This window comes from Balaenoptera physalus (assembly GCF_965194825.1).
Source record: "Balaenoptera physalus genome assembly, chromosome: 19".
Taxonomy (NCBI): Eukaryota; Metazoa; Chordata; class Mammalia; order Artiodactyla; family Balaenopteridae; genus Balaenoptera; species Balaenoptera physalus.
This window is the reverse complement of record NC_138900.1, coordinates 58321762-58344050: the sequence shown is the minus strand read 5'-3', so window position 1 is coordinate 58344050 and position 22289 is coordinate 58321762. Positions and strand designations below refer to the sequence as shown.

Sequence of the window (22289 nt, the reverse complement as noted above, 5' to 3'; positions counted from 1 at the left end):
TAAAATTCACACATAAAATCCTGTCACCAAGAGGTAACAGCTATTAGCAGTTTAATGTATTCCCTTTCAATCATGTGTTTTTGGTAATGGCTGCATGTCTAAAAATCTAGACCAGGGCCTGATCTGTTGTAAATTTAATAAATATTTGTGTTATGTGGACAAAATGATTTGTGCATTTCATGTGACCAGAGTCTGTTGTGTTTTTGATTTCTGTGAAAGTTCTGTCAGTTACAGCTATAAACAACATTAATCTGTTGTAAGTTACTCCTACTTGATTTCCTTGTATGCTTGACCTTGAAAGCCTGCTCTCTGGACTTATCTACATAAATCTGAGGGTACATGTTAATAGTACTAATAGATTAGTTAGATAATATAGCCACATGTTAATATTAATTTTAATCTGTGGCATACCACCGGAAGGGAGTGGCAGCATGCAGTGTTAGGAAGAGCACTGGCCCTGGCGTCATCCAGATAGGGATTTTAATTCTGGCTCTGCAACTTCCAACCTTTGTAGCCTTAACAAATTACTTCATCTCTTTGAGCCTTAATTTCCTCATGGCTAAAATGACATAGTGGGGAATTCCCTAGCAGTCCAGTGGTTAGGACTCGGTGCTTTCACTGACATTGGCCCTGGGTTCAGTCCCTGGTCAGGGAATTAAGATCCTGCAAGCTGCTCGGCGCAGCCAAAAAATGAAATGAAATAAAATAAAACAAAATAAAATATTTGAGTTATCACACAGTGGGACTCAAAGAATTTTTTTAAAAAAATCATGGCTTGTCATGCCATATAAGTTTTTTAAAAATATTTATTTATTTATTTCTTTGTTATTTATTTGGCTGCCTCAGGTCTTAGTTGCGACATTCGGGATCTTGCGGTGCTCGGGCTTCTCTCTAGTTGTGACGCGCCGGCTCTAGAGGACACGGGCTCAGTAGTTGCTGTGTGCAGGCTTAGTTGCCTGGTGGCATGTGGGATCTTAGTTCCCAGACCAGGGATCGAACCTGCGTCCCCTGCATTGGAAGGTGGATTCTTAACCACTGGACCACCAGGGAAGTCCCTGCCATATAAGTTTTTATTAGTGAAAAAGCCATACTGTTATAAGGTTAAATAGTACCCTGGCATTTTTCCCCCAAATGATATCATGCTAAAAGACAACAAATATTAAAATTGAGTGTTCACTCTTCAAAGGGGAGCCCTAGGACTGATTTTGGTTGCTTATTCTGGCTAAATCTACACCTTGGAAAAAACTTCTGTCATTTTAATCTTCATCTCATTGTTCTCTGAATACTCAGGAAATTTCTTTTCTCAGAGCCACCAGATATTTGAGTTTTGAGCACTTGCTTCTAAAAAGATGAGAGCCCTTCTCTCCCTAGTTCTTGAAACTCAGTTTGCAGCTGATGGTAATTTTCATTTTCTAAGCATCTCCTATGAGCAACAGACTGTGCAATGCCTTTCTGCCTGCACTGTCTCATGAAATGATCACAAGAACTTTAATTAAGTGGGAATATTATTCCATTTTCTAGATGTTATGAAATATTATCTGCATTTTACAGATGAGGAAACTGAGTCAGCTTGCGGGTTGCTTGCTCCCTGTCATAAACCTGGTTTGATAATTAGCTTTGCCATTACAAGGCAAGGAGAGAAGGCGGTCTTGTCCATCAGTTGTCACTAGATCCCTGTGGTCAGTTGGTGTTGGGGATCGAGAGGCTAAGGCAGGGAGCAGTCGATTTTCCCAGACCCTTCCTCAGCTTGGTGCCCAGAGAAGGCGGAAGCCAGACCGCTGCCCCTTTCTCTCCAGGAAGCTGAGCAGGTGCTCCTGGAAGACGCCGAGCCAGATGAAAAAGTGGCCTGGCGGTTGGGCCAGCAGCCCTCCCTGTTATCGAAGCCCACTCGCAGTGGCCGGAGGAAGCGGACCCTTCGGAAGTCCAGAGCAATCTGCTGCAGGTGCGCGTGCGTCCTGCCTGGTCAGCTTCAGCACCCGGCCCGAGTGGACAGCGACGTGCGCTGCAGCCAGTCCTGCCCTCCCGGCGCCCCCCCTCCCCCGCCTCCGGTACTGGGTACTGCCGGTGGGCGCTTCGCCGCAGCCCATACAAGGCCACCTTTGACCGCCACCTGAAGCAGCACGGCTAGCAGCGTGCCCAGGCGCCCTGCACCTTCTTCCCCAGGACTTCCCCAGGCTGTCTCCCCGTATCCTTAGCTGCAGCCACTCCCTAGCGCAGGGCCCCATCCCTCTGTCCTCTATGCACCTCTCTCAAGGCTCTCTCTCAAGGCTCTTGTTGCCTCTCTCAAGGCTCTTAGGGATGTCAGCAGGGAGGCAACCCAAACACAGAAAAAGTTCCAGAAGAGGGTGCTGATAAGTATACCCCTTCATCAGGCTAAGGGCTCTAGTCAACCTTGGAATCTGTCCTTATGATGTCACTTCGTGAGACTTTCTAAAACTCCTTTGTTGTAACACCTACTTTATTTTATTTATTTTTATTTTTTTGGCTGCATTGGGTCTTCATTCCTGCGCCTGGGCGTTCTCTAGTTGTGGCGAGCGGGGGCTACTCTTCGTTGCGGTGGGCGGGTTTCTCATTGAGGTGGCTTCTCTTGTTGCGGAGCACGGGCTCCAGGCGCGTGGGCTTCAGTAGTTGCGGCACACGGGCTCAGTAGCTGTGGCGTACAGGCTTAGTTGCTCCGCGGCATGTGGGATCTTCCCCCACCGGGGATCGAACCTGTGTCCCCTGAATTGGCAGGCGGATTCTTAACCACTGCACCACCAAGGAAGCTTTCACCTACTTTATTTTAAAATATGTTCATCCTGGTTTTTTAATTATATGTATTTTGGGTAACTTTTTATTTAATGCTGGTCTCTATTGCCAGTTCTTAGCGCAGCTTGAATTTGTGTAACCCAAATGCATATACCAAATGTCATAATAGCATTACCTGCTACTTGTGAGGCTTCTTCCAAGCACCTCTCTTACCCCCACAGTCCCATTCTTTTTCTTAGCTTAATTGAATAATTAATGTTTCTGAAATCCACTATTACCAAAAAAGAAAAATTAACTGTTTATTTTTTAATTAATTAATTAATTTTTATTTATTTATTTATTTTGTCTGTATCAGGGTCTCAGTTGCGGGCTCCAGAGCGCATGGGCTCTGTAGTTTGGGCACGCAGGCTCTCTAGTTGAGGTGCATGGGGCTGAGTTGCCCCGTGGCACGTGGCATCCTAGTTCCCCAACCAGGGATCGAACCCGCATCCCCTGCATTGGAAGGCGGATTCTTAACCACTGGCCTACCAGGGAAGTCCCCTAATTCTGTTTATTTTTAATCCTAACAATTTTCTAAGGTAAATACGATGAACCCCTTCACATTATTGCTTTACTTTTATTGTGTATTTACAAATTGGGAAGGTATTCAGCGAGGTAAAATGACTTCTTCCAGGTCATAGCGCATGGGTGCTGGTATTCAAACGCAGGACCAACTGACTCCAAAGTTAGTGGCATCACAGGGCATGCTGCCTCTTCAGTTTACACGATCTATTTGGAAAGCAACTTCGCACCATGATGCAAAGTGGCTAAAGTTATTCCTACCCTTTGATTTAATAATTCCACTTCTGGAAATTTTTTTTTTCTTCTTTTTGCCACTCCGTGTGGTATGCGGGGATCTTAGTGCCCCGACCAGGGATCCAACCCGAGTCCTCTGCAGTGGAAGCACGGAGTCTTAAACATGGGACCACCAGGGAATTCCCTGGAACTCTGTCTTAATAGGGGAGAAAAATTTACGGTCAAAAAGAAAGAAAATTGCCACAAAATGTTCATTACAACATTATTTACAGGAGAAAAATGAAAAGCAAAATTTCCATTTATTTATATAAAGACTATATATTTATATTTAGATGTTTAAGTAAAATTCCATTTGTAAATGTATTAAAAATTGCAGTCATATATGTGCTCGATTAATAACACATTGGCATATTATGGAACCATAGAAGGTACATTATGGAAAAGCTAGGAAAATGGTTAAGTAAAATAAAGCAGGATATAACATTGCCTAATGATATAACCTCTACAACTTTGCATGGGTGGTGGTAAAATTAGATGCTGCTGGATACATGTGCTTAATAAATATTAACTGGATAAATGAGTGAAAAAAGACCAAGATGCAGGATAACTTCTAAATGTATTTTCTTACTCTGCAAATTTTTCTATCATGAGATGTTTTGGTTATTTTACGGAACAAAACTGTTCTTTTTAAAAGTTGTCGTATCCAGAGTGTTTGCTTGCTCAGAAATTGTATTTTCAAATTTCAACTCACAGTTCTGTGGATGATTGTCATTTCTACTGATAGATGAGGAAGTGGGGGCCCAGAAGTTTATTCTTGCCTAAAATCACACATGTAGTAAGTGTGGAGTCTAGGTCTTCTGACTCCAAGTCCCTTGACCTTAAATGACCTTGAACTGGGCTGGCAAGATACAGCCTCTGCATTGGGAGACAGGAAATTGAATTCCAGTCCCTGCCCTGTCCCCAGATTTCTGGGAGATTTGGGGTAAGTCACTTCTCTCAGGGTCTCTCTTGGACTTTTGCCCTGATGATTCCTAGGTCACTTTCTTTTCCATTCTCTCTTTCACTGGAGAGAGGGGTGTATTAAAAGAGTTGTTCACCCTGTCTGGCATCACTTTCTCTAGTCACTCCATCTTTCATCTCCTTGTTTTATTTTCTTCTTTTGTCATTTTAATTGTGTCATTTGTTATGCCATTTTGTCATATTTCCTGAAATGATCTTGTTTTTTCTTTGTTTATTGTATGTTTGCCTATCTAGATATAAGCTCTGTGAGGTCGTAACCTAGGCTATCCTGGCTGATACACAAACTCCAACTAGCTCAAATGCTCATAGAATTTACAGAAATAAAAACCAGCATTATGATAAACTCAGCATTATGTGAAAACACACACAGACACACAGACACACACACACACATTTCCTCCCTTTCTCTCTCTCTTTCTCTCTCTCCCCCTCTCCCTTTTCCCTTCCTGCCCTATCATTGCTCATCACTGCTTATATTTGTTATAATTCATTCTGCACATTGCATCCAACTGGAAGGGAAGTATTCTATCAGAGCCCTAAATTCACTTTGTCCCAATTTAGTGTCTCCGGCAAAAAAAAAAAAAGAGTTTCATTACTCCCAGTGTCCATTGGCAACCACTGGGAAAGATTCTGATTGGGTTTGCCTGGGCTCTGTATGTCTCCCTGAACCAGTAGAAGTCAGCTATGCTTGTTTGAGTGTGTGCACAATTTTTTTTTTTTATTAGTGTATATTCAATTTGGTGTTTATTTCCAGGAATTTATTTAAATCCGTGCCCATTTTGTGGGTTTCAGTTTAGGTTAAACTAGATAGTAATAATCTGTACATTCACAACTTTCATATGTAATTAGAGCTGCTAAGTATTTTCTTCTCAGACTCCAGTGGAGAGTCTTGCTCTCCTCCTGTGAGCTAGGTTTTAATATCCTTGAGTGCAGATACCATAACTTACTTCCTTTCTGTCCTTCCATATTACCTAGCACGATGCTTTATAGTTAGTAGGTACCCTTTGAATCTCTTACAACAGATTAAATGAGTTACTTAAGTAGCTAAAATTGGTTGGCTTCTTCATTCGTTAGATGTGTTTATTTGGTGACGATTATGGAAGTTCTCACTAATGTGAGAACAAGGAAGAGTTTCTATCTTAATTTTAATTTCAGAAATGTTATTCAGCATTGTTAGAGAAGAGAAAGGACACATTGAACCTTGAGATATGTTCTCCTTCGAATCCCTAATTTGAATCTCAACTATTGTTTCCTTTAACTAATTGATTTTTACTTTGTACCTCATTTAATGATATGGATGGAAGCATCTGTGATGGGTAGAGAAATTGCTCTTAGTATTGTTCTTCACACAGATGAATTGTAGATCCTACCCTTGACTTGAGTTAAAGGGAAACAAAACTGCTGGAATCAGCAGAGACTGTCTCTGGGCAAGTAGCTACAGCTTTAGACACTTGCTCTCAGACTGTGGTGTGTGGTCCAGCCCTGTTGGCTTGCACTAGATGCTATTAGAAATGAAGAATCTGGGGGGCTTCCCTGGTGGCGAACCACAACTACTGAAGCCCAGACACTGCAACAAAGAGTAGCCCCTGCTCGCAGCAACTAGAGAAAGCCCGCGCACAGCAATGAAGACCCAACGCAGCCATAAATTAATAAATAAATAATATATATATATATATTAAAACAAACAAAAAAAAAGGAAATGAAGAATCTGGGGCCTCAGTCCAGATCTATGGGGTCTGCAAGTTGATAAGGTTCCCATGAGATTTTTAAGCACAGGAATGCTTGAGAAACATTTCTTTAGAGATTAGAATCAGCTTTTTGGTAAATCTTGTAGGGACTTGACTACTTTAAATATAACCGCAGGAAGCCAGGGGTTTATCCTACGAATGACAAGTATGTGGTATAAATGTTGGTGTCCTCCTACCATGAACTTGTGAGACATTGCTAATTGCTCATGGCACTCTTTCTACCAAGTTTCACAATTCTCTATGCTATAGTCCAGGCAGCTTCCAAGGAGTGGGTGTGGCTTCTGGTTGATATGTTGGCTAAGTAGTAAAGTCAAGGTCATGAGTCTGACCCTGGGCAAACCAGATAATCTCTTAATCTACTCCTTCCAATCTTGCTCTGTCTCCCATCCATCTGCCCCTTGTCTTGCTGACTCATCTTGATTTGCCCTCACTAACTAACCTTCCTCTGTTCCTTTGAATTAAGCTTCTTCTCTTGAGCTTTCTGGTTGGGGCATTTGGGGGAAGATGGCCTTATCTATCACCATCTCCTAGGTACCCAAACTCTGACACTGACTTGTGTGAACCGGAGTTGTCTGTCTTTAACCCTTTCGAAGCAGATTCAGACTGGATGCCTCATCAAGGTCAGGTGTTGGCCCGAACTGTTACCCCAGACGAGGGAACAGGGAGATGGATTAGAGTCCGCTTCCATTGCCGGTTCGAACAGGCTTGACCTTGTCACAGCTCCTTCTGAGTTGCTAAGGACGTAGAATCTGAGTCAACTTGTTGGCTTCTGGTCACAACTTCACTAATCCTGGGGGTGATTTAGGGCAAATTACCACACCTCTCTTCTTCAGTTTATTCTTCTGTGAAATGAAATAATTCTAGAGCCTAAATCCCTAGGTTGTTCCAAAGATAAATGAGAATTATGTAAAATTGAGCACAGTGTCTGGAATATGCTACTCATTACTATCTATGAATCTCATTATTGTCATTATCTTTAAGGAGACTGTGGTTGTGTTGGCTTAGGAAGTTGGCCAGCGTCCACCAAAAACAATTGCAGATACAAATTTTTTTTTTAAGTCTCCTCCTCCCCCTGGACTTCTTTTTTTTGGCCACGCTGTGCGGCTTGTGGGATCTTAGTTTCCTGACCAGGGATGGAACCCACGCCCCGGCAGTGAAAGCGCTGAATCCTAACCACTGGACCACCAGGGAATTTCATGGACTTTATTTCTTTATTGTCAAGTAAAACTATCCTTGTAGTACAGCTAAATCACCGGTTTGATTAAATCCAGGCTATTTCCCCCTGAATTTCGCCAAGTCTGATATAAACCAACATAGTTTAAATAACTGTAATCAATACCCACATACGTCCACATTGATCACAATTCAGGCTTTATTATTGTGCAATGTAAAGAACTAAAACTTAATTCCAAGCATACATAATTAAAGTTTGTAGAGAAGGATTTTGTTCCCAAAACACAATCAGCATTTAAAGGAAAAAAAAAAAGACATTTATTTGAAAAACAGAATATACTTAGAATTGTTTGCTTGTAAGAAGCCCATTTCCCCCAAGTCTTAACTTCGTAATTTCATATTAAGCAATGATGTTACTTCACACAATCTAGTGAAACAATTTAGTGGGAGTAGCAGAATAATAAAAAATAACATAGACATGTGACTCCAAAATAATATTATTTAAATCCAGCTTTCAACCTCCAAATAGAGATTGCTCATAATAGACTTAAATATATGATTGTTAAATATATATAAGTATGTAAAATATGTTAAAAAAAAAAGGAAACTAACATGTAATATCCACCCTTGATTTCATAAAGGCAGGTAAAGATGTTAATGAAGGGAAAAAGTAGACTTTTTAAAACTTTCTTTTTCTATACAATCTGCTACTCTGTTCTGTCTTACGGTTACTGATACTGCCTTAATATTTCCTTCCAGATCTTTACTTGGAACTTCCAAAAAAAAAAAAAAAGATGTGTATATGGCTGGAGGGCTGGGGGGAGTAGGATGGTTTTGAAGAAAACGGAATTAAATCAGAACCTGTCTGAAACGTTCATGTTTTGATGTGACAGAGAAGATACTAGTCCCACCAGGGGATGCTGCAACTCAAAGAAAGGGTGATGGACTAATAAGATACTATCATTAGGATGGAACAGATTGAACATCAGACTGAAAAGTTTTTGGATTATGTAGCACCTCATCAATCAAATATATACTAAACTTTTCAGAGAAAATCTTCCAGGTAGTCTAAGCTTGCTTTTCTGGCTATTGTAGTTTTAACACTAACCTGGTCTATATAAGTAAGAGGGACCAGGAGTGAGAAAGGTCTGATAGCCCATTTTGCAGAAGCCACTTTAACAGTGTGTACATGGTTAGATCATTATTTTCTGCTCCCCCATACCCCAGGGAGGGCAAAATCACAATACAATGTGGTAGCAAAATTGGCTGACTCTTGTATTCCTATGGGCACAGAGTCCCATGAGGGAGGACACTTTTGACTTATTCTTGGGATCCGTCAGCCTATAAATCATGACCGATCTTGCTTGGAAGACACATTCAAGAAGGGTCTATTAGGGGATGGTGAACTCACATATGTACCTCTTGCTGCTACGACAGACCTCGTCACTCCACTTGCCCTGAGCTGACTGTGAGAAGAGGACACAGTTTTCCCGCTTGCCACCATTAGGCTGTGCATGGTCCCAGTTGAGGAAGGAGATGGCGACTCCATTGATATCGACAAACTTGCCTTCTGTGACCATGTCGTTGATGCCCAGCCAAAAGTCATTGACCCCCGGCAGGCTCCTTTTTCCATAGTCCCTGACGGCGTTGATTTCATCGGAGCTTCTGGGGACAACCAGCGTCCCTCCCTTGGAAATGCAGTCTTCGTTGGCTTCGTGGAAGTGCTTCAAGCCTTCCAAAGCAAGGTAGCACTTCTTGTGAAATTTTGTGCCTCGGAGACAGACTGTAAAGATGTGAAATTTGACATATTAAGATGCTTTTGGAGTATAATAATCCAGGACTGGATCTGGCCAGTAGCAATAATGTCATGTCATAATCACAACCATCCCATGAAGTGGGATTTTATTACGCCCATCTTTACATATCAGGATAGTGAAGCTTAAAGAAGTTGTTACTTATTAACAACTTAGCCTATAAAAAGGTGACTTACCTGTCACATAAGATCACAACTACGGAAACCCAGGTCTGCCCCACCCTTAAACCCTGGCCTTAAGCCTCCTGCTGCTTGGATATACACATGTTCGCTAGTTTGTGTAGCTCCATTATGTGCTGAATTTCCTTGGGACTTTTGGAACTGGTTGGTGTGCCACAATTATTAAAAAACAAACAAAAACAAAAGTCTGAGTTTGCATGTGGAGAGATAGGGCTTTTCTTATGCAGATAACTGAGCCCTGGTAATATTGTTTATCTTACCCAGGATAAAACAAATAGAAAGATAGTTTCAAGGCATAGCATTGGAGAGTCAGGCTGCAGGGCTGTAGTGCCTGGACTTAGGTGTCAGTTCTGACATTTACTAGCTGTGTAAGCTTTGGAAAAATTATTTAATTTCTCTGTGCCTCAGTTTCCTCATCTGTAAAATGAGGATAATCATAGCAGCATCTATCTCATAAATTGTTGGAGGATTAATGTGTTAATGTTTGTAAAGTATTATTATAGTCCCCAGCTGTGGTTGGAGGGTTAACAAAACTCTTTCCCCTTCTACAAACGCATTTGGCCGTCCTTTAACTTTATAATTCTGTTCCCCTGGGAACCTGATAAAGGGCCCTGTCACCAGTGTTACTAGGCAACGTTGCTTATGGTAAAAATGACTCAGGATCAGTAACATACAGCTGGCCTGGGAGTTATAAATATTTGATGGAAAAGCTGTAACTTCAGTCTTCCTTGAAGGTGGTAAGTCTTATAATTGGGCAGTTCTCTTGTGAGACCCTCAAAGCTCTGCTTTTGGAGTTGCTATGAGAGTATTCATTCCTGAGGGTGTGAACCTTACAAGCCAGGGATGTTCCTGAACTTACCTAGTGTGGCTCTCATTTCCTTGACCTGGGAGCCAGCAGAGTAGCTCCCGGACAGCAGTGTGTACAGCTGCATAGGCTGCCAGGAGCGCTACTCCGTGAAAAGGAACACTGGATGCTGCCCCCTGTTGGCAAGCTGTGGCTCTAACCACTGGTCTTCTCTGCACGTGTTGCCCTACTTGTCGGGCGTGAGTCCTCTGATCCCGTGTTTAGTTCAACCTCGGCGATCTCCCAATGGGCACTTAGTAAACATCTAAATAATGCTGATTATTTTAGCTAGTTAACACTTCTTCAGTTTTCTTTCATTGCCCATTAAAGAAGAATTATGGACGGACTTTTAAAATGTATTATTGAAATGCCTGGTTTTATTTCTATACCACCCATTTACAGGAGTAGGGAGTGGAAAATCAAGCTGATTTCCCCAAACAATCATCTCCCCAGCTTTTAGATCCTTTCTCCTGGACACATCTCTGGCTTGTCAATGTCTCTTTAAAAAAAATGTCGCTTACAACTCAACATGTACTCTCTATATGGTTTGAATTGCTGACAAATCACAATTTCTTTTCCTATCTCGTTTGAGATGAGATGGGATCTCACCTGTCTGCAGGGCTTGCATTTCCTTCAGGGCATTGACTTCTCTCCAGAGCTTTTCCACTTGAATCTTCAGGTCTCCATCCTTTTCTGAGAATATTTTAGGGTAGGGCGGGGTAGGAGGAATGAAAAGCATATGATTAAAATAAGATAAAAATAAAACAAAATAAAATAAAGCTTTGGAATCTAGAATCTAGGGCGAGGGTGATTTTGATGAAACTGAGCCCAGTGTACATGGAAAATAATGCATGAAAATAAGTTAGCCAGGAAGATGTATAAGGGCTTGGTGGGGGTAATATTAGAAGGTCCTTCTGGGGGATGGGGCTGCTGTCTGTCTCTCCAGCCCCACCCTGTGGGACTCGCCCTCCATCACCAGACTTCAGACTTGTTGATATCGGATGCATCCTAGAGCAAGCTGTCTCATCTCAGGATGCTTCTTTTGTGTTCCTTCTGCCTGGAACACTCTTGCCCAGGTCTTGTCCACCTCCTTATCAAGCTTAAAGTTCTCCTCTCCTTTTTTTTTTTTTTTTTTAACATGTTTATTGGAGTATAATTGCTCTACAATGGTGTGTTAGTTTCTGCTGTATAACAAAGTGAATCAGCTATACAAACACATATATCCCCATATCTCCTCCCTCTTGCGTCTCCCTCCCACCCTCCCTATCCCACCCCTCTAGGTGGTCACAAAGCACTGAGCTGATCTCCGTGTGCTATGTGGCTGCTTCCCACTAGCTATCTATTTTACATTTGGTAGTGTATATATGTCCATGCCACTCTCTCACTTCGTCCCAGCTTACCCTTCCCCCTCCCCGTGTCCTCAAGTCCATTCTCTACGTCTGCGTCTTCATTCCTGTCCTGCCTCTTCCTCTTCTGAGAAGACTCTCTGCTCATCCTCTCTACATTAGCATCCCTCTGGCTGATCTCTTTCCTTGAACCTTTATTTTTCTTCCGCACACTTTCTCCAATCTATAATCATCTTGCTTTACTTGCTTAATTTCATCTCTCTGGTTGTCCATGGTATTCCTGATGTTTAACATGATGCTTGGCAGATAATCAGTCTCATAATGTTTGCTGAGTGAACAAACACTTTATGGCATACAAAATACTTTTGTGTTATTTTCATTTACTCTTCAAAAATAGTTATAAATGGAGGAAAATTAGATTCCCATTGAAGAATGAGAATGAACTCAATGAGCTAAATTGGCAGATAAGTGGTAGAACTCACACTCAGACTTAATTGGGTCCCCAAGTCCCCTGTCCCCAATATCCCTACTCAACTGATGTTCCAGGTATAGTGGCTCCTAGCAGGGTTAAGTGATTTTCATAGAGAAGCAGGGAAAGGCAGTGACAAAAAGCCCTCTAAAAATGCTCTGTATTAGGGATTAGCAATTTACTTAGTTTTGAATGTCCCTGGATGAGGTTAATCTTCGTGGCTGTCCTCTACCAACCTTGGGTATAAGTAAGTAGTAGAAAATTAGCAACCTTGACTAAATAAAAAATCCAGACCTGATGGGGACTTAGAAATTGACAGCTTGTGAGCTCTTCAAAGGCAGGAATTATAATAAATCTTAATAAATATTAAAAGCCACCATATACTGTGCACTGGGAGCTTAATTCTTTCGGTATTACTATGAGATGGACACTATCATTTCACAAAAGGAGAAAGAGAGGCACAGAAATCTGAATTAACCTGTCAAAGGTCACCCAGCTAGTAAGGGGCAGAGTTGGGATTTGAATCTCGCTGACGTCGAGTCTGTTCTCTTCCCACCCCTCCCATCTGCTTCTGCGCAGTGATCACCTTTACCTGGTTGGTCCCTAGTACGTGGCCTCGAATAGCTAAGATGCTTAAAGCTTGATATGGCTGTTCCTAACTGCCTTTTTGTGGGGATACCACACAGGGAATCTGTGTTCTATCCTGGGTTTTTCAGGACAGTACCAAATCCAAATATGCTGATTCACTTTACCCTCCCACCCCTTTTCTTTTTTTGGCCACACCGCACTGCAAGCAGGATCTTAGTTCCCTGACCAGGGATCGAACCTGTGCCCCCTGCAGTGGAAGTGGGGAGTCTTAACCACCGGACCGCCAGGGAAGTCCCTCGTTTTCCCCTTAAACATATGCTTTGCAAGCCAGGTGTTTCCAAATTTGGGTTAGGAAATGCCTTCTGGGGTATCCAGGGATGGACATCAATTCTCCAAGCGTCCAGTAGCTCAGCTGAGAAGGACAATAACGCAAGGGTTTCCTCAACGGGACCGTAGAATCCAGAATAAATGTAAGGGTACATTCAGGATGCACAGCCATCGCCTGTCGGAGGCCAGACTTGCAAAGACTGATGATGTTTTCTCCCAAGTTACAAGTTGTAAACCATACAGATGTCACCCCCAGTCCCTCGTGGCTTCCTGCTCCACGCTATTTAAATAAAGGGCCTCCATAGGGAAGCTGTAAACATTGTAATTAACATGAAGACACATGAATTAATATTAGGCTCTTGGGAGATCACTATGGAAGTCGTTATCCAGGTGGCTTGGCTTCTGCTTCCGTCCTTGGTGAGAAATGTGGATGTGTTTTGTTGACAATGAATACAGGGAACAGCTATTTCACAATAAAAAAATTTATTTTTGATTCATGACTACAACATAATTTGCATTGCTCCACCTAACTTGTTGAGACCTATGAAGTAAATAGCAGGGAAAACTTGGTTTTGGAGCTAAATCACTCAACTGCCATTTCGAGTTTTTAAAAAAAGCTCCCTTTCATTTTATTATTGTTGTTCTCCAAAAGTAGGTACGGAGTAGGAATGCAAAAATAATTCCTGGAATAAATGACCAGTAAACGTATGAAAAATACCTCAACTTTGTTAACCATCAAAGAGATGCAAATTAAAAGAAGGTTTTTGGGTTTTGTTAGGCTGGCACAGCTTAACCTGATGATAGGATGTCAGGTTGTCAAGGTGTGAATGGGTGCTATCATACGCTGAAGATGAGAGCATGGGTTCATGCTACCATTTTGAGAGACAGTGTAATTAACCTACAGTTTTACTTCTAGAAGTGTATCATCACAGTATTCTAGCATGGGGATCAATATCTGTGTACAAAGCAGTTCACTGAGGCATTGGATCATAAAGGGATGGATTTGATGAACACAAAAGTTCACCAAGAGAGAACAGATTAAATAAGTCATGATCCATCCATAAGGGAATATTATGCAGCTGTTAAAAGGGCTGAGGTATGCCTTATATTTAAGGTTATCCAAGATTAAATAGATAAAGTCAATTAATTTGTCTGCCAAGTACTTTGGATAGCCAACTCTTATTTTGTTAAAAGGATCAGTTTTTTGTTTTTTGATGTGGGATCTTCCCGGACCAGGGCTCGAACCCGTGTCCCCTGCATTAGCAGGTGGATTCTTAACCACTGCACCACCAGGGAAGCCCAAAAGTATCAGTTTTTAATCTGATGTTAAAGAAAACTCTGGGGATACTATCTCCTAACAGTTAATAGCGGGTAATTCTGTGGAAAGGATCAAGAAAGAAAAAATGGCTTTCGCTTTTGATTTCATAAACTTTGGTATTCTTTCCAGGTACTTAAAATATTTTTTAAATGTGTTGGGGAAAGAAATGTTTAACAAGTTTAGGCTAATGGTTTCACTTTCTGTAGAATCTACTTTCTCGGATCTCATGGCAAAAATGAGCAAAACCGCTTTGGGAGGATGATATTTAAAATGTGGACCCAGTCTGTTAAAAAACAAACAAAAGCATGTGTGTGTGCTTGTGTGCGTGTCTTGGAGGGTAGCGCATAATAAGCTGAACTACAACTGAGAAACACCCACACAGCGCACAAACACACACACTCACATATTCAAACACCTCCCTGCATCCTTACTGGGTGGTCACCACTTTGCTAGTCCTTCTTTATGGTAAAGAAATGCTGGCAACAAAGATATGCCACGTCTTCTCTCCCTCCTTTTCCTGTCTTCATCACTCATGAGAAATATTTTAATCTATCATTAAAAGAAGTAACAGAGAAGTGTAATATTTTATAAGGAAAAAAGATTCCACTTAAGAAACTTTGCATCAGACCTAAAGTGTATAAATAAATATTCCTGGAAAAGGGCACTGTGTAATCTTAAAAACAGGGCAGAAGATAAGCTCCCTTTTACACACCAGCCATTCGTGTTGTGTTAAATCAAGACTTTAATGTTGTTTGTATTTTTGGTATGTTTTGTTAGTAATGAAGTGAAATTGATAAGGAAATAGTGTCCTAATATTTACCTTTTAATATCGTGATATGAAAATGACTCAGGATGAGATAAAACATCACCCCACACTTTTCTTGATGCTTTTCCTTTTGATTTGGTCTTAGCATATTGCAAATACATTGCCATCATCATTGTTCCTTGCAGGATTTTTTTTTTTTTTAATCTCTTAACCCAATTCAAGCCACCCCAAATTTGGGTTTGCTTGGAGATTGTTTTGCATTAAAATGTCTTCAAATGCTGTATGACTTTGTTAGTTGAAATATTTTTAAGTGAAGGAGTTTCAACTTCTCTATGACATTTAAATCTTAAATATATATTATAGTATAGACTGTCCTTATATTGCCAGGGATATGAAAATATACCTACATGATAACTAATGATGAAACGGAAGTCACATTACCAATAGCTCTATCCTCTACTGCACATTTAATAAGATTATAGTTATCTTACAGATATATGTGAACATCATACAGTATCTACGAGTGAAATGGTATACCCTGTTAATCAGTCTCTTCTACTTGATCCCTCATTCCAAATACCTGATGTTGTATCCAGGTTATCACCCTCCAAAGAACATTCTCATGCCTAAGCTCACCTGACAAAGGATATACAATACAGAATACAATACAGATATACAATACAGCCTACCATTTGATTCCTTTAAATATCAAGCTGTCCCAGAAAATTAAGAGGTCCCTCAGTCCCCTGAAAATGCCATATCCACATGAAGCCACGATACCGTCACCAGAGCTGGTCTCCTGGAAGAGTTTGGAAATGAATATTGTCCAGCTCCTCCCCACCCTGAGCAAGCCTAGGGTTTTGCTGGACAGAGAAACCCCGTTACCTTTCACTCGGCGTTTGCTGTGCTTCTTGGCTTTGAACTTGGATGTGTGGCTGGTGGTCTGGTCCAGGAGTAAGGTGATAACCAGGATGTAAATTACAAGTCCATTCTTTGCCATGGCTCTCAGGCAAGTCTGACAGCCACTGTGCTGGCTCCTCTGAAGTACAAAGGGGCAGGTAGACTTCACAGCCACATCTTGCCCTGAAATGCCTGGGGCCACCTTTATAAAAGCGCACTGTGCAGGTCGGCTGGAATCCTGCTGACGGAATGTTTGAATGCCTCTGCTGGCTGCAGCATAAGGTGGCCCCTGTTTTCATGTCTTGTTTAGGCTTTAAAAAAATTTTTCCTGCTAGGAAAATTTTTCCTACTTGACTTGCCTTTTCAGAGCATATCAGAGTTTATTAAGGGACTAAGAGTTTCGTTTTTGTCTTTTTTTCTTTTCTTTTTTTTTTTTTAAATTTAAAGTCCAGGAAGCATGGGGTCTCTCCGTGAAGACCCCAATATTTAAGTCTTTGGTTTGGAGGTCTGAAGTTCACTTAATATTCTGGGAAATGTATTCAATGACCCACACACAAATCTAGCAAAGTTATTGTGTGCGTGCGTGCGTGCATGTGTGATGCCAGAGCACCACCTGTGTCTATTCACACTCACGTGACTACACAGGTCATGTGGAACTTGGGAAGGGTTTGCTTGCAGGGAGTAATGAAGGCGGTCGAAGGGGATAGTCCATGATCAAGTATGAGGCCTTCTATTAGGATTTTGTAGATTCACCAAGAACTAGATTCTTGGGAAAACACACCTTAGAAAGAAAAGAAAAGAAAGACGGTGAATTTTTTCCATAAGAATTAATGTAAAATATCAACTATTGTTATCTTGCATATCTCCACCAACCAACACTTTTTTCTTTGAAATTATTCCAAACACCTAAAAAACACTTTCAAAGGAAGTACAGAAATAATGGAGAAATATAATGAAAGACTTGGTATAATTATTCTTACCCGAACAATGGGCTTTAAGGAAAAATACTGAGAACCAGGCAGGCTTTTTGTGACATAAGCAAGGGACCTCCATGGGTGCGACCAAGATGGAGTGAGTTAGACTCTGGGAAAGGCCTCTGCCCTAACTGACTCCGTTCATATCACTATTGGGTGACCAGGTGCAGATGGAGGCCAGGGTTTGCAGATTTTGGAAGGTCTGAAGGACCAAACCCATTTTCTCTTTTTTGTTGAGAGAATACAGGAAGAATCAAGGGGTGATTGATTCCTTCCGAATCTTAGTGAGTAAAATGAGTCTAATCCATTTTCATTTCCTTCCTGCTAAAGCCACTTTGTAGACTACCTATGTACTGACATCAAAGGAAGACCACTGATGTAGGAAAGTCTAACATCATGTAGAGATGTAAGTGTGAAATAAAAAATAAAGATTTTACTTGTAAACTCCTTGTACCGATGTGGGCAATCTACGTGTAGGCATTTGAGAGCGCTGTGGAAACCAGCTGAGCTAGGTTCACATCCTACTTTCATCTGTTTGGCAGCTGTGGGATCTTGGGCAAGTCGCTGAACCTCTCTGAGTCTTTTCTCATCTTAATAATGGGACTAGGGATACTGACTTTACAGGGCTGTTGGAAAGATGAAATGAGACACTGACTATAAGCACTTAGCACAATGTCCAGTGGTTAATAATTATAGTGATGATGATAATAGTAATAACATCTGAATATCCTTACCATAAATTATAGTAGTATGGTAATGGCAGATATTTCTGGTCTTTACAGGTCTTTACAAGCCTACGGGATATGCATTCTCTCCATTTTTAAAAAAAAATTTTTATTGAAGTATAGTTGATTTACAACGCTGTGTTAGTTTCTCCTGTACAGCAAAGTGAATCAGTTACACATATACCTACTCTTTTTTGCATTCTCTCCATTTTATAGATGATTGAAACTGAGCCTCAGAAAAATTAAGTGGATTTGTTTAGTGTCACTCAGGTCCCAAGGGTGGGAGTAGAATTTAAAATCTAGTTCTGATTGACTCTATTGATCTGGGAAACATGTGCTTTGATTTGAAAATGGAAAAGGATCAGTGTTTTACAGTTATCTTGTGATTGATCCAAAAAGCTTTCTGCCAGCTTCTCAGATCCTTTACTCTGAGATTTCAAGTTATAGAACAGTGGTGGAAAGCTAATGATTCCTCTTAGATCTTTGATCTGTGCTATGTTCAAACTAGGCTTATAAGAACATGGTCTTTTTTCTTCAAAATAAATCTATACTGTTTTAAGCTCTTTTCTCTTTCCAGGAAAGCCTCTGACACTTCTTTTGATTGTTTTCTGTTTGCCATATCTGAAAGCCCATGCTTTCTTCTTTCTAAATTAATAAACTGTTTTTTAGAGCAGTTTTATTTTTTTCCATAAATAAATCCAGGTTTATTTTTTATCAGCGACCTCTTCTTTTAATTGAAGTATAATTAATTTGCAATGCTGTTTTAGTTTCGAGTGTACAGCAAAGTGGCTCAGTTATACATATATATATTTCTTCAGATTCTTTTCCATTATAGGTTATCACAAGTACTGAGTAGAGTTCCCTGTGCTATACAGTAGGCTCTTGTTGTTTACCTATTTTATAAATAGTAGTGTGTGTATGTTAACCCCAAACTCCTAATTTATCGCCCCCATCCCCCCTTTCCCCTTTGGTAACCGTAAGTTTGTTTTCTATGTTTGTGAGTCTATTTCTGTTTTGTAAGTAAGTTCATTTGTATCTAGACCAGTTGTAGATTTGTAGAAAAACTGAGCCGAGAGTACTGAGAGCTCCCATAAACCTCCTCTTCACTCCCTGCCCCCCAGTTTCTCTTATTGTTACCATCTTGCATGTGTGTGGTGTATTTGTTATAATTGATGAATGAATATTGATATATTATTATTAACTGAAGTCTATAGCTTATATTAGGGTTCACTGTTTGTGTTGGATGGCTCTGTGGATTTGGGCAAATAAATGTAATGTCATGTGTCCACCATTACAGTAGCATATAGGACAATTTCACTAAAGCCCACATTTTTTGTTTTAATTAAATAATTGAGTATTCACCTCTTTCTCACTGCTATTGCCTGGTCCTCCTTAGGACTCCCTCCCGGATTCTCTAATCTTCTACACGCTCTCCTTAGGTGGCCTTATTCCTTCTCAAGGCTTCAAATTCTCTGTCTGGGACTCTACCACACTTACCTCTTGACTTGGATCTCCTCCTTCAGACTCACAGCTCCAGTTGCCCGTGTGATGCTTCCAATTGCATTTCAAAAGACATCTCAAACTCGTGATGCTTTAAATTCAATTCTGGATTCTTCCCCTGTTAATGTCCCATGAATATGTTTTTTTTGTTTTGGCCGCATGGCGCGGCTTACGGAATCTTAGTTCCCCGATCAGGGATTGAACCCAGGCCACCACAGTGAAAGCCCTGAGTCTTCTTAACACTGGGCCGCCAGGGAATTCCCCAGTGAACTTTAAAAAGCCCCGTTCGTCCTGAGCCTTCCCCATCGTAGTCAGTGTTCCATCATCCACTCAGTGGGCCAGTTCTAAAAGCTGGGGGCCGTTTGGAGCCTTTGGCACCCACCTTTGCCCTCAACACCCCTCTCCACAACCTTGTCAGCAGCCAATGCTGCTGTGGACTCTACCTCCACATACCTCTGCCCTCTCTCCTGCCATCGTCCCGTGTTGCGTCACCAAGAGCTCTCATCCTAACCCATCTCATCCTTGAGATGGAGTTGGGCTCCTGCCCAACTCATGGGAAAGATCCACGTGTCACTGATGTGATTGTCCCTGTCCTGTGTAAAACCCTCCAAATCTTTCCATTGTACTTAAAATGAAGCCCAGACTTCTTCTTCCATTTTTTTTTTTTTTTGGCTGGGCCACGCGGCTCGTGGGATCTTAGTTCCCCAACCAGGGATCGAGCCTGGGCCCTCGGCAGCGAAAGCACTGAGTCCTAACCACTGGACCGCCAGGGAACTCCCAGCCCAGACTTCTTCCCAAGATGTCCAAGGCCCTCTTACCTGGTGAGACCTTACCTGCTTCTTCCTGGTGGCTTTCTCCAGTTGTGGAGAAGTTTTATCAGGTTTGACTCATCTTCACATCTCTCCATCCACCCCCACTGTGCTTTTCACATGCTTCTTTTCTGTCACTATAGCCCGCCCCTTCTTAAACTTGGTGTGTGCCCAAATTAGTGCCGTTTAGTGTACGGCTTACCCTCCAGGTCTGAACTCAAAGATCGCCTTCTCAGACATATCTTCTCTAACTGCATAATCTAGGAAGGTCCTGCTCTGTTTTCTCCATCAAAGTACTCTGCTTCCTTTACAGCCCTTATCACAATTTGTTACTTATTTTTAAATGTTTTTATTTGATTTACTTGCTGGATGTCAGTCTCTCCGGCTAGGCTGTAAGCTCCCAGAGGGCAGGGGCTGTGTCAGATTAGCTCGACTTTGCATGTAGTATAGTACTTGGCACGTAGTATTTGCTCAATAAAATATTTACTCATGCAGGGCAGGGAAGTTTTGCTTTGCTTCCTTTCCTTCCCACCTCCCCTCTGAGGTTCCAGCAACAAGGCACTTGACCCAGGAAACAGCATCTCAACTCATGGAAGAGTAAAGAGCCCGAGGCTCATTTGGATGAATAACACCTGGAGTCATGCTAAGAAATCATCCCTCTCAGAGCTGGGGAAGTTGTAGGTGCTTGGCCCTGAGGCCAGACAGGGATGGGAACTTTCCTTTCCTCCTGGAGAGATTCCCAGTGCAAGGCCTCCTCCTTCAGGGGAAAGCACTGGAAACTCAATGTCCGCCTGATTGGCTAGAAGAGGAGGGATGGGAGTCAGGGGGTAGAGATGAATCTGAGAATATTCTCAAGGTGAGGATTTTTGTCCCTGTCTCAAATGCTGATTGACGCTGGACATGGCCTACCCGCTTTGGGTGGACCCCCACCCCCAAAACCTCAACAGTAAAAGCCCGAAGAGAAATGGCAGCGATCTGAAGAAAACACATCATGAGCCACACACACATCAAAGATAAGGAGGGCAGATGGCCCTTTCCCCACCTGGTCCTTGGGGAAGGCAGGCCTCACTCAGTTTTCTTGGAGATGGAACAATTCCTTTTTTGTGGAGCCGCATGATGTCACCAGCTTGTCCCCTGGGCTGGACCTGGGCTTCTGAAAGGGCTATTTAAAAAGAAGCCCACATTTATAGCCAGGGAATAGGAGCTATAAAAATATTGCCTTTAATCCAAAAGTGTCTGGTGAGGATTTTAAAAGTCACCAGGGTTTTACTTTCTTTATTAAATTGCTGTTTACAACACGTCCCCTGGCCACCCAGAGTCATTGGTGTGTTTATTCCACCAGTTGCTATTTTAAAGTTGCTCCAGGCTGTTTTCCAGAGTGTCAAATTCTAACAGACACATTCATCTGGTCTCGTGGCTGTTTGTCTGTTAATACTAAAGGCGGGACACATTTGAAGGCTGTGTTCAGAGGTTCTGGGGAAGCATTCAGGGGAAGTGATAGGAATGAACTTGGAAATAGCACGAGCAATGTTGAAATGTTTGGAGGGAAGATTGGTGGTGGTAAATGTGCAAGTTGCCTTCTTTCTACTTGGGACTCCTACCTGTAGCTGTGACTGGTGGACGATGAATTTGAAGAGAAGGCTGGGGACAGGTTTTGAGACCATAAAGACTCTGCTAAGATGGGGCAGTATTGAATAGAGGTAAAGAGTAAGGGTGCCGATAGTTTCGGGGTTAAAACTTCAGATCTGGGACTTCCCTGGGGGGTCCAGTGGTTAAGATTCCACGCTTCCGATGCAGGGGACACGGGTTTGATCCCATGTGCCACACGGCGCTGCCAAAAGAAAAGAAAACAAAAACAAAAACAAAACAAAAACTTCAGATCTGTCACTTATTAGTTATATGACAACAGCCAGACTTTGTCAACTCTCTGAACCGTGGTTTCTTCGTCTGTCTTGCGGAATGGTTGAGAAAACTAGAGCGTGTGTATAAAACATGCAAGCCACATCTTGTCACAATAGCTGATCAATCAAAGGGCTTCCCTCACTACCATGATATAGATGCATGACACATCATCCCTGCCCTGACCCCAACCCCACAGATTTGGTCCCATTTGTACTTGCACTGAATATACTTCCATTACAGAACTTCGACACACTTTATACTTATTTTGTATTTGTCTCCCCCACATTCATTATCTTGGACACGGCTCTTGTCCTGGTCTCTTCTGATTTCCTAGACCAGCGCTC

General features: G+C 41.8%; 1 protein-coding gene across 1 annotated transcript; it reads right to left on the bottom strand.

Annotated features, from left to right (window-relative positions):
• Positions 1 to 2071: 2071 nt before the first annotated feature.
• Positions 2072 to 19898, bottom strand: CLEC3A (C-type lectin domain family 3 member A). Its single transcript, XM_082439232.1, has 3 exons — positions 16021 to 19898; positions 10931 to 11014; positions 2072 to 9267 (listed from the first exon to the last, which is right to left on the bottom strand). The coding sequence occupies exons 1-3, from the start codon at positions 16133 to 16135 to the stop codon at positions 8876 to 8878; spliced, it is 591 nt and encodes a 196-aa protein (XP_082295358.1). The 5' UTR covers positions 16136 to 19898; the 3' UTR covers positions 2072 to 8875.
• Between the last annotated feature and the right edge of the window lie 2391 nt (positions 19899 to 22289).